The sequence below is a fragment of the Triplophysa dalaica genome, chromosome 16, assembly GCF_015846415.1.
Source record: "Triplophysa dalaica isolate WHDGS20190420 chromosome 16, ASM1584641v1, whole genome shotgun sequence".
In the NCBI taxonomy this organism is placed as follows: Eukaryota; Metazoa; Chordata; class Actinopteri; order Cypriniformes; family Nemacheilidae; genus Triplophysa; species Triplophysa dalaica.
The window spans coordinates 8,524,194-8,538,326 of NC_079557.1; the positions used below are offsets into that span (position 1 = coordinate 8,524,194).

Here is a 14,133-nt window from a genome sequence, read left to right on the forward strand (position 1 = left end):
CCAATCAAAGCGATGACACACTTGATCGATTTATGTCTGTGGTCACAGGGCGATGGATGCTCCCCTTGCACCTCTCGAGTCAGCACCATCAACATCATCGAGTTGTGCCCATACAAACTATTATAGCACATGTGACTCAGCCACAAGTCAAGACAATCTAAATTCAAGCCCTGCATTTTACCTGTGAAAAAGCGTGCCGGAGAGACTTTGCAGCTCAGGCAGGTCGATTCCCCCCAAAACCATACTGACAGCATGGAAATAGCAATCTGCCCAGCGAGAAGGCCTTATCTTGGCAAAACTTCTGAGTGCATTGAACATATAAAAGTTAGGATATTTGGACACGGAGAATGAAAGAAGCGAAAACCAAGTGGAATAGGAAGGAAAAGCTGCGAGGTTCACTACAACTCTCCACACTCTCCCAGCCACAAGAAGTGCAACAACCTCCGGACCGCTGGAAACTTCTAATTGAGGTCTTGTTTGTGTTGCACACCGCCAGACGGTTCTTCAATAGACATGATCCAAGAGCAACATTCACGGAGAAGTGATGTAACATTCAAAACATACTTCTGTGCTCATCAAACCGAACATGTTTTATGGCTGACAGGTTATAGAAAAATCGCTCAACAAACAATTCCCCACCAACCAGCATGAGAGCATTGATTGAACAGGCCATCTTGCAGCGAATAAATGGGTCTGTTCTGGCAGCTTATTGCTGTATTGTAAATAACACATTTACCTGTGCTTCCTTATCTTCAAGCCTCCTCACGTACATCTAGGGGCATTTTCTCATAGCTCCAGCAACACAATAAAACAGCATTTTAAATGACAAGTGACACTTGCGGAGGCAATAACAGAGCCCCTCTAAATAAATAAAATAAAATAAAACAAATAACAAGCAGACGCATATGGGCTATGGGACTGCACTATGTGAGAAATAGCAGAAGCCAGTCTGCAATTACGGCATTACGAAGCTGTGAAATGAGGAAACATCGGCATCTCCCAGACAGTATATATTTATAAAGATTATTGCCGTCATTTTTGAGAAAGTGGCGGGGGGTGCGAGGGGTGAAAGTAAGTGACAATAATAACATGAGCAGCTATGAACATTTCAGAAACAATAGTGACATGCTGTAATGGTAGTGGGACAAAGACTTTTCAAATGGGCTGTGCCGAATGCCGTTTCAAAATGGAACGTATTTATATGAGGGGCGAAATGTTTTTTTCCCGCTGTTCAATCAACACGGACTCTATGTGTGCGTGTATGTAGGAAATCTAATTAAGTGATACATCCTCAGTATGCTGTCTGGGGGGAGGAAGAAACACAATGAAAGCCATTTAGATACAGAACATTAGAATAAACAGATTAGATCACAGATTATGATTATTTGCCTAAAAACTATTGCTCATCCTTGGTGTTACAATATTTAAATGCTAATATGTGTTAGGCAGCGATCCATTTCAAAGAAAAACTGCTTAAATGAACAAAAAGGTCTCCCTGTTTATTCTCACAGAGCACAATTGAGAAATCACTCATTTCCAAGTGCGCAATTTGCATGCAGGGATGGGAAAGGAAATTTATAGCTTTTTCAAATTATAGCCTATAAAATACATTAATGCTGAAAATTAAATAGAAATAGAAAGCCATTGAGATGACCTCCCTGCAACTTATCAAAAGAAAGGAGGGAAGAGAAAGAAAGGGACATTGCACGCTAAGAATAAAAGGCGAATAAATAATTTGCTACTCACCGCAACTTTGCTCCCAGTTATCTGCATGCAGCGGTCAGCGGAGGGAAGTTAATGCGCAAAAAGACACAAACAGCACAATCATTAGTAGGCCAGAAACTCTCCTGTACTATCCTGCTGAAGTATTAGCGCTCATAGTTAAATCACAGGCACACTGGCCCTCTCTGAAACACTGTCTACTCACATGAGAATTAATACAACAGGGTGGAGAGAGAGAGAGGGTTTACATGGACACAGAAGACAATGTCTGCCATTTTGATGACTGCTTTGAACTTTGGAGGAATTGGTTGTCTTTGCAAGACAAATTGACTTTGTGCACGCCCAAGTAAATGTTGAAGTGATTGATGCATCTGTATTGGTGAATATATTGTCATGCTTTAAGGAAGAGCCAGGTAAGCAGTTTGTATGCAGTTATTCTTTTCCTCCACATTTTTTTGGTTCTAGTGTCCTCTTCAAATCATTAAGGACAATTGTACGTTTCTGTGTCTAAATTTCTGGGATAGTTCATCTAAAAAAAAATCATCATTTACTCACCCTCTTGTCATTTAAACTTGTATGACCTTCTTCGGCAGAACACAAAATAATACATTCAGAAGAAAGTTGGTATCCAAACAGTGGCGGTACCCTAGTTGTCTGTACAGACAAAAAAACTATGGAAGTCAATGGGTCCCGCCGCCGTTCGGTTCCCAAACTTCTTCAAAATATCTTCTTTTATTACACAATATTTTTTATTTTTGGGTGATCTATCACTTTGATATAACTTCACTGACCACCTGTTAAAAGTGAAGAAAGACATTATCACTCAATTTCAATTTGTACGTTTTTTTACAGTATTAACCTTAACAACTCATTTAATTCAAGAGCAGACGGCAAGCTAAAATGCCTCCGAAGGCCAGTTTCTATAAAATGTCAAATTTATATAACACGCCTTGGTCAAGCTGTATTTTGAACGGATAGGCCAGTTCGGGTGAAGGTGTCTCGATGCAAATAGTGAAGTTTTTTTCCCTGTCAAATTTGCAAATAACTAATGTATAACTAATGTGTAACTAATAACTAATGTTTTCATGTTGTATAAGTAGATTGATGGAAAATACGCACCATTCTCACGTCTTTAGCAAAACAATCCAGAGGCCATAAATTCTAACCTTGACTTGTTATTTTTTATATTTAACGTCTTTTCTTTTAACCCAACACCTACGCTTCCATTTTATGTCGAAGTTTATAATAAAGTCAAATTGAACTGTGTAACCTCTTGATGAAAAGTGCGACACTTTGGAACAAACATCCAATTTTGCAAAAAGGCAGACAAACAAGGCCTCGTCATCCTCTAACGAATCGTTAACATTTTAGGGCTCGACCCAACACAAAAGTCACCTGCTTATGCTAACGCCAGACGCGCTGAATCGCTGCCAAACATTGTTAGCACTGTGCCATGTTTGGCAGGGTTTGATGAGTGTTGTATTTTTATTGCAGCGTGATCAAAAGAACAGACATTATCTTGAAACCACATAAAGAGCTGTCAAGAAGGAGCTGAGGGGAAAAGCGTCTGCTAACATCAATTTACACAAATTTCACAAAACAACACATCATTGTCACTTGACTGAGGTATTAATGCTGTCAATTCCCGAGGAGCCCGAAAAACTCAAATTTAAAGCAGATGATTGTAATTGTTCTAATGCTGGATTATAATATGCTAATGATGGGCTCTATTATGAAGTAGCTCCAGTAAACAAACTTCAGAGGAAATGTCATCTTATCAGGAAATGGGTATTTATATCCTCATTCCTGCTTTTCTCATGACTATCAAATCCTCCACAATATAAATCTATTAATTAAGTTATTTATTTTTTATTCGCTTCCGAGTCCCAGACAGAAGCGGTTTGCTCTCTCAGGAACTGTCACAAATGATTACAAGAACGCGTAATGTAATTACGTTTACGCGCCTCGGTAATACCACAATATTGACAATGTTCAGGTAAGCATCATGGGTAAAACCTCTTTTCCTTTCCCCTCAAAGAGCCTGCCTAGACACATTCTATATCTTACATGAAACAAAGATCGCTTCATTTATTAACAACACAGGAAGACAAAGTCACAGTTTTTCATGATATTTGCAGGGTAAGTGTGAAATGTTTGAGTTAGTAACAGACATGCTTTGGCGCAGGCAATAAAAATGACATATTTGTCCAAGTCTGAAAAAGAGCAGCCCTGAAAATGTTTATAGCGGAGGACGTCCACAGAATTCAGAGGCCACATTTGTTTTCATATGAGCTCTTCATATGAACAGGGTCAATGCAAAGTTTTGCTCACCCTTAAAAGACTTAATAGTTGGTGTTGACAGTCAATTGAAAATCTCCTAAAAGTGTGGTGAGAGACTGAAGTCAAGCGTGTTGAACAACTAAAGCAGCTGCCACTGAGAGAAAATGTTCATATATCTACGAAATAAACGTGCATTGATAAAAATTTGAAGAGCGTAATAAGAATAAACATAAGATCAAAAGATCCAATCATCACATGTAAAAAAAAATATTTGCTGACAAAATAAAGAATTATTAAGCCAATTATTTTAATGCATTTTTATTTAGCCGATACTATTTTGAAAAGGCGCTTAGTAAGTCTTAAAGTTTTGTTATTCCTTCTTGTCTCATGATGTCCGAGTGTGACAGCAGGTATGTTCTGTGAATCAATGTAAACTATTTATTCCGGTCATTTTTTCTTTACAAAATCATAAACAATAACTAAAATAAAAGATTGTGTGTCTTTAAAAATAATATATATGAAAAGGCTGTGGTGCATTATTATGTATTGTTATATTGGTGCATATGTACAAAAATGAGTTAATATCATTCTTTTGTTTTATCATTTGTTTTAAACATTTTCAATACAGAGAAATATCAAATACATAATGTGTATCAAAAAGCCAAATCTATATCACCCAGGCCTAATACAAAAGCATTCGATATGCCGTTTGTCCTCAGCAAATATCTCTACGAAGATTTCACTGTGAACAAAGGAAAAAAAGGTGTGATGCTATAATATAATAAAATGCATACGCAAATCTGTTGCAAGGGAAAAGGTGTTTGCTGTAAACAATAAAATGAACTGTGAGAAACTGTGCGTTTCTGCCTCACAAACGATAACAACGGAGCTATCAAAGAGGACAGATATCGCTGGTGTGAAACTTTTCTATTCTTCCATTTCTCCTGCATTTCTGCGCACTGTCCTCCTGCCAGCCAGGAGCTGCGGGAGTCTGCCGCACACAGACAGGCGGTCTGTGACAGGAGTGGATCGGATGGGTTTGTTTTCCCACTAATATTTGCTCAGTAAAGCTGTGTGCTGAAACACAATCTACTGTAGGCAGATCGGCACACTCGGGAAGACAGCGGCAGATTAAGAGGGATGGATGGACTCGGCTTCCCATTCTTTTATTTAGACGGGTTTGGGTTATTAATGCGGAGGTGTGCAGAGGCCGTTTCGTGCTGTCTGCTTTTGGCCTCGCTCACCCCTGCTAAATTACACCTGCAGTGGCTTGAGCAGAGACTGCGGGTCTCCTCCACGAGACCACCATTTAATTACTCCCACTCTACAACCAAAGAGAGGACATTGACCCAATGCAGTTTGAAACATACAGCGCTTGAGTGACTTTGTGTGGATGTGCGTGATATTGTTAGTGTGTTTGTTTGTGCGTGCGTGCGTGCATGTGTGCATGTATGTGTATATAAGCCTTTGCCCACACCTAGGAAAAAACCTTGGTAGCCATGCAGTGATTATGAGAGAAAGAGAGGAATCTTGAGGTGAAAAATGCAAAAGTCACACATTAGCCAAGTGAAACATGCTTCAGAAAGTTGTGAAATTTGAGGAAATGATTACGGTTTGTATGAAATTCTTTGTTTAAAGTCAACGAGAAATCAAATTTTGACCCAATTTACTTTCTTAAAACCAAAAGAAAAATTTTGGCTGAAATATTTCATCATAATGTAATAACTTGCTCTGCTTCTTAAACAAATATTGAGCTGATGATGTCATCCTTTTTAATCTCTCCAAACACCTGATAAAGTTCCGGTAAAACAAGTTTCATAATCCAATTAATGAATGGAAAAATCTAATATGCATTTAACAAAATATTATTAAGTAAAATGGGTTGCAAATATCACTGCATGTTGACTTTAAAGAGGCACACAGTATATGACTTTAGGCTACTGTATGGCACACACACTATGAGGCTGATCTGGCAAACAACAAGACAAGGAGAGGGTTTAACATTATCAAAAAGATAATCGGAATAGTTCAACTTAGCATATCAGTGGCTAGAAGTACTGTTAAAATACGTTTTGAAAAAAACTATTATCATTTGTAAAAGTTTAAATATTTGTTTTCTCCCACCAAAATCAGATGCAGCTATTTCTGGCTAGTATCTTGAGCTGAATATTTAAGGGGAAGAGGAGGAGATATGGGTGCTAGAGTTCAGCATTACAGCGAAAAGTGTGTTGTGCCTGTGGTAAACATCTCTTATCACATAAAAGCACATCTCTTCCCTAGAATGCAGAGTACACATTCCCAACCACCATCTTCCTTGTCAGAGAGCCGTGTACAGCCTCCACAGTGACATGCTGCTGGTGAGTGCCTCTGGTGGTGCTGAGGGGGCGACAGGGGTGCAGAGAGACAGGAACCCCCTCCTTAGCTGCTCTGAGACTACAGTACTAATATGGGAATCATATTTTACAATGTATGCCAGGCTCACGAGACCGACACTGAGCCTGCTACAGAATTCAATCATCTCTGATTATCATCATTATTAATAATGCTGGTTAATTATCATAGCTGGAAGGAAAGCTAATGAAAACGGACGCTGAAGGCCAGTCAGAGGAATCGCCCTCGGGGTGAGTGTGGGGAACATATTCACCTCTGGTATAAAAAATGGAATTCAATGTGATTTAAATAAAAATATGTACAGATGTGTAGTGTTTTATTTGGAATTGTTAACACTTAAAAATAAAACTGTAATTGATACCGTTTGATAAAATATTAAAGGAGTAGTTCACTTCAATGGGGGCTAATTTTGAAGTGACCTACTCCTAAAACTGCATCAACCAACATGCACTACAATGAACAATAGTTTTAAGCATTTAATAATCCTTCATTTATTACTTATTTATTAAAAATGTATTTGTAAATGCTGAAATTAACATGAACTAAGATTAATAAATGCTATTATTGTTCAATGTTAGATTATGTTAGCAAATGCTTTAATTTACTGTTCCCAAATATAACCTCAATGTAAAGTGTTACATCTTAATTTCAAATGAATTATAAAGTAGATCAAAAGGCCACACGTGTATTGCCTTGAGATGTGCTATTCTCTATTATTTATTTTAATATTATTGTATAAATAAACACATACTTTGTTATTAAATCTATCTATTAAATCTATTTAACTGTTGACTTGTTTTGGAGTCAAAATATAACCGAGCCTCCTTCACCTCAGTTTAGAGTCTAACATCAGCAGGAACTACCTTATAAAAGGAATGAAGAGAATTTGGCCCAAAAGCCCAGGATTACCCTTCGAGGCTGTGGCGTTCCACCCTTTATTCATCAATGGTGATGAAAGAGTCATGTTGCAGCTTACTGAGCAGAGACAGTGATGCGTACCAAATTCTAATGAAAACTTGATCCCTGGCAATATGAAGCTTTTGAAAAGTGCAATACAACAAAAGGACCCTGATAAACAACCGAGAAAAAAAATTAAGAAAGGGGGAAAAAGAAAATAAATAAATAAAACAAATAAATAATAAACAAATGAACTTAAGGATGTGGCAATCAAAGATTTGAGGCTTTAGTAAGATAGGCAGAAAGCAGATCAGGTTAAGCTCATTATTCCATAGTGTGTCGGCGTGTGTGGTTCATCCCCAATGTCTCCTCTCTGTCTCTCCCTCTCTCTCTCCTGTCTCCCGCCCAAGAGCTCCTATGAACTTACCGATTTTGCTGTGGCTGAAATGTACTGAACTACCATCTCACGTTTGGTGCTCAAGTCTTTGCCACGCAAGGGGGCTTTGCGTTCCTCATTCAGGTTCATGTCCTCCTGCACACACAGATAGTAACACATACATGTGAATGAAGAGGCTGATCAAATGAGAAACAAATTAACCATAGCAACATGGATAAGTGTAATGCCTTTAATAAAAATGATGAGATATAAAGCACTTGTGGATACGGCAAGCAATAGCATGTCTAGTGAGCTGTACAGAGCCCATTACCCAACACAAATTTAGAATGTCAATGTACATAACGTTGAAGTGTCATAAAGCCCCATTTATAAACCTATATTTCATTTTAAATCACAGTGAAATAAAAACTGTCGTCGCCGCACGTTCATGATGACAATGAGGAGGCTATTCTGTAGAACCAAGGTTAAGTTTGTAATGAAGCCTTGATGTATGTTTATCAATGCCATGACAAGTCAAGGAGACGCTGTATGCACAACGAAGACTCGTGAGCAGCGTTTTTTATGGAGCCATGCTGCCCTCTGGTGAAAAAAAGAGAGACTGCAGGTTCTTTTGTTTCCAATAAGATGTGGGTGGATGTCTATTAAAAAGAAAAGAACAGTAAGGAAAGGGTAAGGGCTGCTGATTTCAAAGCAGCCTGAACATCCATTTATTGAGCTTTGTTTTAAACCAAATGCAAAATGAATAAAAACTTAAATCAGTCACTTGAAATAACTTTGTGACTGAGCCATGGCTAAATGTGGTTAACAGCACCAATGAATTGACAAGATTGAAGGACATCATCCTTTCAAAGTTAAAAGTTCAAAGTTTTTCCCATCAAACAACTGTCATTTTTGTCTCCCCTCACAAAAAAACAAGCCTTTTAATGAATGAGCGAGCCTTGTTGATGTGGCATCTTAATTGGCTCCTGAATCTGATTCTCTCTCTTCAGTATGATTTAACCATTATTATTAATTATGTCCTGAAAGCTTGGAATTATTAAATCAAAGGCCAGGGCTGCCGTAATTAAATCCTTCTAAAGAAGCATCTGGATCCGTCGATGCAAAAGTACAAATAAGCGGTGTACAGGAATTGTCGTTTTCTTTCTCCTTTATTTCTTACTATATCTGAAACGTGAGCCCGGTTTGTTCGTACCCCAATTTAAAACGATCATCTCAGTTCTGGAGAAACGTCAGAAAGCTATCCACAGAACATAACACCTCTCAATTAATTTTATTAAAAAACAGAGAATATTTATGTGTATAGGATGCCAGTGTGATCTCTGGGCACTGAGGAGGAGAATTAGCCCATCTACCACTCACTTTGAATTGTTGTGGAGAGGGGCCAAGTTCCCGGAGAGGAAAAAAGGCGCAATTTTTCATGTTTGATCTTGGTCAATTGAGTTATATTCCAGTGGAGTTCTGCAGAATTCTCCAAAATGGAAGCACTCCGCTTAGAGATGTAAGAACGGACCGAAGAATTCTAAAAGGGCACTTATAAGTCAGAGTGACATGCATCGAAATAAGGCAAATGTATTTCCAAGAGACCAAAGGCGCACACAAAGCCAAAAGTTCATGAAGCCATTTCTCCTTCAATCTGATAGAAGAGGAACAGGATTACGACAATTATTCTGCACTGATATCTAAGTGCATCAAATCTAATAAATAACTCAAGTACTTGCAACAGATGGCTAATGTACGTTGGACGTCCCCCAAGTTGAAGACTACGCAAGAACAATTTGGTGAGGGAGGATGAGCAGCGGTTAGGGGGTGATTGCATCTGCAGGGGTGACAATCTGACCCCATCAATCCTGGAGTCCTTCTTCGGACCAGGCGCCTCTCTGTTGCCGTCTGAATGTTAATGGCACTGGTGGAACAGCTCTGGTTGACTAAATGATGATCCAAACCGGAGGAGGTGGCATGTTGCATCCTGCAAGCGCTGTTTCTCAGCATGAGAGGAACGTTAAGAGCCCTCACCCGTGTCTTAACATGCCATCACCCGGCTCATGAACGGATTTACCGCTGTGCATTTTTATCAGGCCTTAGGTCCAGCTGCGTGCAAGCACACACAATGGCAAGGCCGGGCGATACCGGCTCTCTCACGCACGCATTAAGACGATATCATATGCTCCGTGCCATGGCCGCTAACCCCCTTCATCAAAGAGACATGGCTTTCATTTGTCCAAGAGCTCCTCTGTTTACCAGAAACCCTTTGATGACCGACCACATTAGTGAACCCTTATTTATTTTCTTCCACTTGGCTATGCACTGCAATCCGAGTGAAATGTCCACCAGCATTAAAGTGCGAGGGGGGCTCATTTATTTACATTCGCTCAATACTTTCAAGTTTATATATTGAAGAATGACCTCAAATTTTGCCTTAACACTGATGATGCGAATCGATATCCATGTGCGCCGAAAGCATGCGGGAGAGAAACTCGAGTATGAAAGATCTCTAACAGCTTCATATATTAGGTTGGACATGATTTTGTTTTGTGCCTCATAAATCTTTTCTATATGGTGAACAACAAACCACCGGCCTGTAATCTCAGTGTCAGTGTCGGGCCGTCTGGAGGAGAAATGCATTTCTTCCTAGCTTTTTCCTCAATTGTTTCATTATGATTATTATGCTTTCAGTAAAAAAGCCAATTCCATTCAACACGTTTCAAGTCTGCAAACCTGACTTGCTTGCCAAGCAGCAAATTGAAGCCCGGGTTTAATGTTCCGCTATCTTGAGAACAAAAACAGCAATTGAAAGGTTATGTGAGTGACAGGCGGTTACTAACACAAGGAGCTGGAGATTCTCGCAGGTGAAAGTCTCGCAAAAACATGACAAATGAACAAATCAAACTGATTATAGCCCACATTGTCTGAGAACCCAAGGTGATCTTAGACAATGTGTGCCGTGATTCGGCACAAGATATGAACATCTAGTCTGCCATCCGATTTACACAATACAGCTGAAAAGAGAGTTTGCTTTCCTAAGGAAAACTCTATTCTCCTAAAGGTAATCATATTATTGGACGACATAAATTAGACAATAGGTGGCGCTGTTCAGCTATAGGTTTTGCTATCACATTGAAATCAATTGAACTTCTCCTGAAAGCCCTAAGAAACCACAGAAACTACAACCATGTTTGAATACAGTGAACATTGTAGCAAAGCAGATGTATTAAGTAAAATAGTTTTGACGAATCAGCTTTTTCACTGTACTGTTATTATTTTCACACAATCACTTTTATTCCAAACCCACTTTTCCTATGGAACAAATTTTATTTTCATTACGATCCTACAGAAGTAACTTTGTGTCACAAACAGACAATGGTGAAATGTGAAATTCCACCACACCTTTATAAATAAAACGTGTCACCAGTTGCCAGGTGTCAAGTTTGATAGTGTCAACATCATCCAACCTGACACAAAGCATCAAAAGGTGTCATTATTTGATTTATAAGCTAGAAGGGAGAACAAGATTTTCAGTGAACATTATTTACTAGTCTATTTGTCATACAAAGCTCTTGACTGATTTTGGAATACAGCATAGAAATAACATTAACATTATTTTTGATGTTATACTTGGTTTTTGTCTACTTGGGACTGACATGGTCATGGACATGGTTGCTCCAATTGTCTTTTAGGGTTTCACAGAAATAGATGTAGATTTGTAATTCAATTTTAGTATCTTTTACGTTACATTTAAGGAGGACTGAGGGACCAATATGCACTAGTGAGTGCAGTAAAATTTGGCAGAGTTGCCGTTCTACAGACAACAAATACCAAACAAACTGCCCCATCAAAACAAATGAAAAAGTTCACAGACTTGCGGCGTGACAGATTCAGGTTATGAGAGCCCTGACCTCATAAATCGAATACAGCTCAAACCTTTTTCCTGTCTGGGAAATAATCCTATTGTTCTGTAGCTAGATTTTGTTATTTGACTTGTCTAGCCCAAAAAAACAAGTGCAAGTTCAATTGAGGCCAGAGTGTGCAGAAGCCCAGTCGGCTGGGTGTCTTGGGAATTTGAGTGAGTCAGTATGTGCATCTCTGTACGGATAAACAAAGAGCGGGAACTTTCGAGAAAGGTGAAGCCTGCATGCAGCCCTTACTACCAGTGAAATAAAACTGTTTAGACAATATTATGCTGCATTTCATGATTTGTAACTGTAGATCAATCCTCTGTGGTGGATGCTTTATTGACAGCTGTCAACATATCACAATTGATGAAAGAATTAGTGAGTAGATGCATGCAAAAGTGTGGTAGCTGATGCATATTCTCTCCCAGAGGGGGAAAGGAACATGTGTCAAACCGAGCCAACATTCGGTTAATGCAACCTGTCAGCAGAAAGCGCAGACCTCTCACGTCCCATTCCCCATTCATGACTGACAGCAGAGGGGAATGAAAGACACAACGTCTTTGACGACCTGTGCATTGGAAATGTGACTGTTTGCCACTGCACAAAGGCACGAGGGAAAAGATTATTATGTTTAGCCGTTTTATCATGCATCTGTTATGTTGGCATCAGACTGTGTTGTTGTGAATATGGGATGTGCATTTTATTATATGGCAATCAAAAGACTATTCCAAAGATCAGTATGAACAGACTTGTATAAAAACCACACTATATTAATTCAGACTGTAAATGCATTATTATTTTCTGTGATTTCTTATTGACTTATTTCCTATATTTTCTGTAAAGCTGCTTTGCAACAACGCAAAATGCGATACTGTTAAAAGTACTATAAAAATATTTGAAATAATAAAATATAAGGCAGCGACATTCTGTCGCTTGATGAAAGCATTTCTTTGGTGTCACCACACCACATTTTTCAATCTTTTTATTTTATTTTACATAAGGTCCAATTATAACGGCAGCTAAAATTCACATTTTACTTGTCTATGACCATTTTCCAGTCTCTCTCTGATCTAGCAAACATTCTGTTATTTTATGCTCATGCTCAGAGTGTCAGGCACCGTTGCTCAGTGGCCTAACTGACACCCGTAACATGAGATGCAACCGTTAATAATATGAATCTGTCAAAAAGGGTGTCGAGGTCATAGTGCCTGGGGCTCGGAGCGGTTTGTATCTTGAATCTTCATAGCAGGTAGACAAAAACTCACCATCATCTTCTCAAACAGGTCAAAGATCTCCTTCTCTGACAGGTTCATGGAGCGATCGTCGAACAGCGGCTGGGGCACAGGCAGCTCTGTCTGAAAGGTGGAGAGGGGGTCTGTGGGATGCTGGATGAGGGGCTTCTCCTTCTTCGTGCCTTGCTTTCGAAAACTTGTGATTCTGTCACGCTGAAGAAACACAGCAGAGTTACAGTAAATAGCTGGTTGTCCACATGTCAGCTGATATTCTGAATCAACATATAAACAGCAAATATATCACACAATGTGAATGTTAATAGTGTACTAGCCTTCGGATATTTTTTTTATTAAAGTGGATACAAAACAATTTAGTTACTTATTAAAATGTTTTAAAATATGGTTCAAGGCACAAAGCTTGACATTTGCCTTACCTGCACATTTGTCTCTTTACCTGTCCAATCTGTACTTTAAAAGGAGCACTTTGCTCTTGTTCATTTTACAGACATTATCACAGACAGCATTCTGAACTACATTAGACAGCAAGACGTGACTACAACATATTAGAGTTTATATCTAATTAGAGAGAAACATAAAACTTCTGCCAGTGCTTCAGTCATAGGTTACTGGCTTAGAGAGAGTGGAAACAGACCATGCACCAGTCACTGTTAGTTTGTCATAGAAAATGTGAAGGGAACATGCTTTTACGGATGAAATCAAAACAAATGGCAATTATAAGAATCGGGACACTTTGTTTAAACTGAAGTGTTCAAAGAGAGACCAAAGTCAAAGAGGAGACACGGTCTGGCAACTTCTCTTGACTGATTGCATCAAGTTGCCATGTGTCGACTTGAACTCCAGCATCCTGACCTGAAGTACACTTTATACTGATGGATTATGACAGACTTGATGACACTGTGATAAAAAACTACAAATGTTTTGTCTTTGATCTCTCTTTTCCGATCACTTCACTTTAACAAATCTCCTGCAGTCTTGGTGAGGATGAGAAAAATACAAAATGAGACAAGAGAAAAGAAAGAAACACATAAAAGATAGATGCCTTACCATGTCATCGGCCAATGTTTTTATGTGTATGTTCTGTTGAAGGCAAGGGACAACACAAAAATAAGGGCCAATGGAATCACCGCTGTTTCTGTGTTAGAGAGGGTGTGAGCCTTGTTTACAGAACCCATAACCACATGCACTAAGATTTTTGACCAAAAAAAAAAAGACTTGTAGGAGACCATGAACACACAACCAACTAAAGAATGGATGATCAAGCCTCTTGTTGGTACAAGCCTCAAAAAATTTCTCCAACACTATT

General features: G+C 38.9%; 1 protein-coding gene across 7 annotated transcripts in view; it reads right to left on the reverse strand.

Annotated features, from left to right (window-relative positions):
• diaph2 (diaphanous-related formin 2) overlaps positions 1–14,133 on the reverse strand; it is a 367,005-nt gene that overhangs the window by 341,718 nt on the left and 11,154 nt on the right. For 5 of the 7 annotated variants that reach the window (XM_056769323.1, XM_056769326.1, XM_056769324.1 and 2 more), the window contains exons 3-6: positions 13,875–13,907; positions 12,843–13,022; positions 7,718–7,822; positions 1,747–1,767 (exon numbers count right to left, since the gene is read on the reverse strand). In XM_056769323.1, the coding sequence (XP_056625301.1) occupies positions 1,747–1,767; positions 7,718–7,822; positions 12,843–13,022; positions 13,875–13,907 (339 nt within the window). The remainder of the gene's footprint in view (positions 1–1,746; positions 1,768–7,717; positions 7,823–12,842; positions 13,023–13,874; positions 13,908–14,133) is intronic. The other 2 variants (XM_056769322.1, XM_056769321.1) reach the window with 2 other exon arrangements.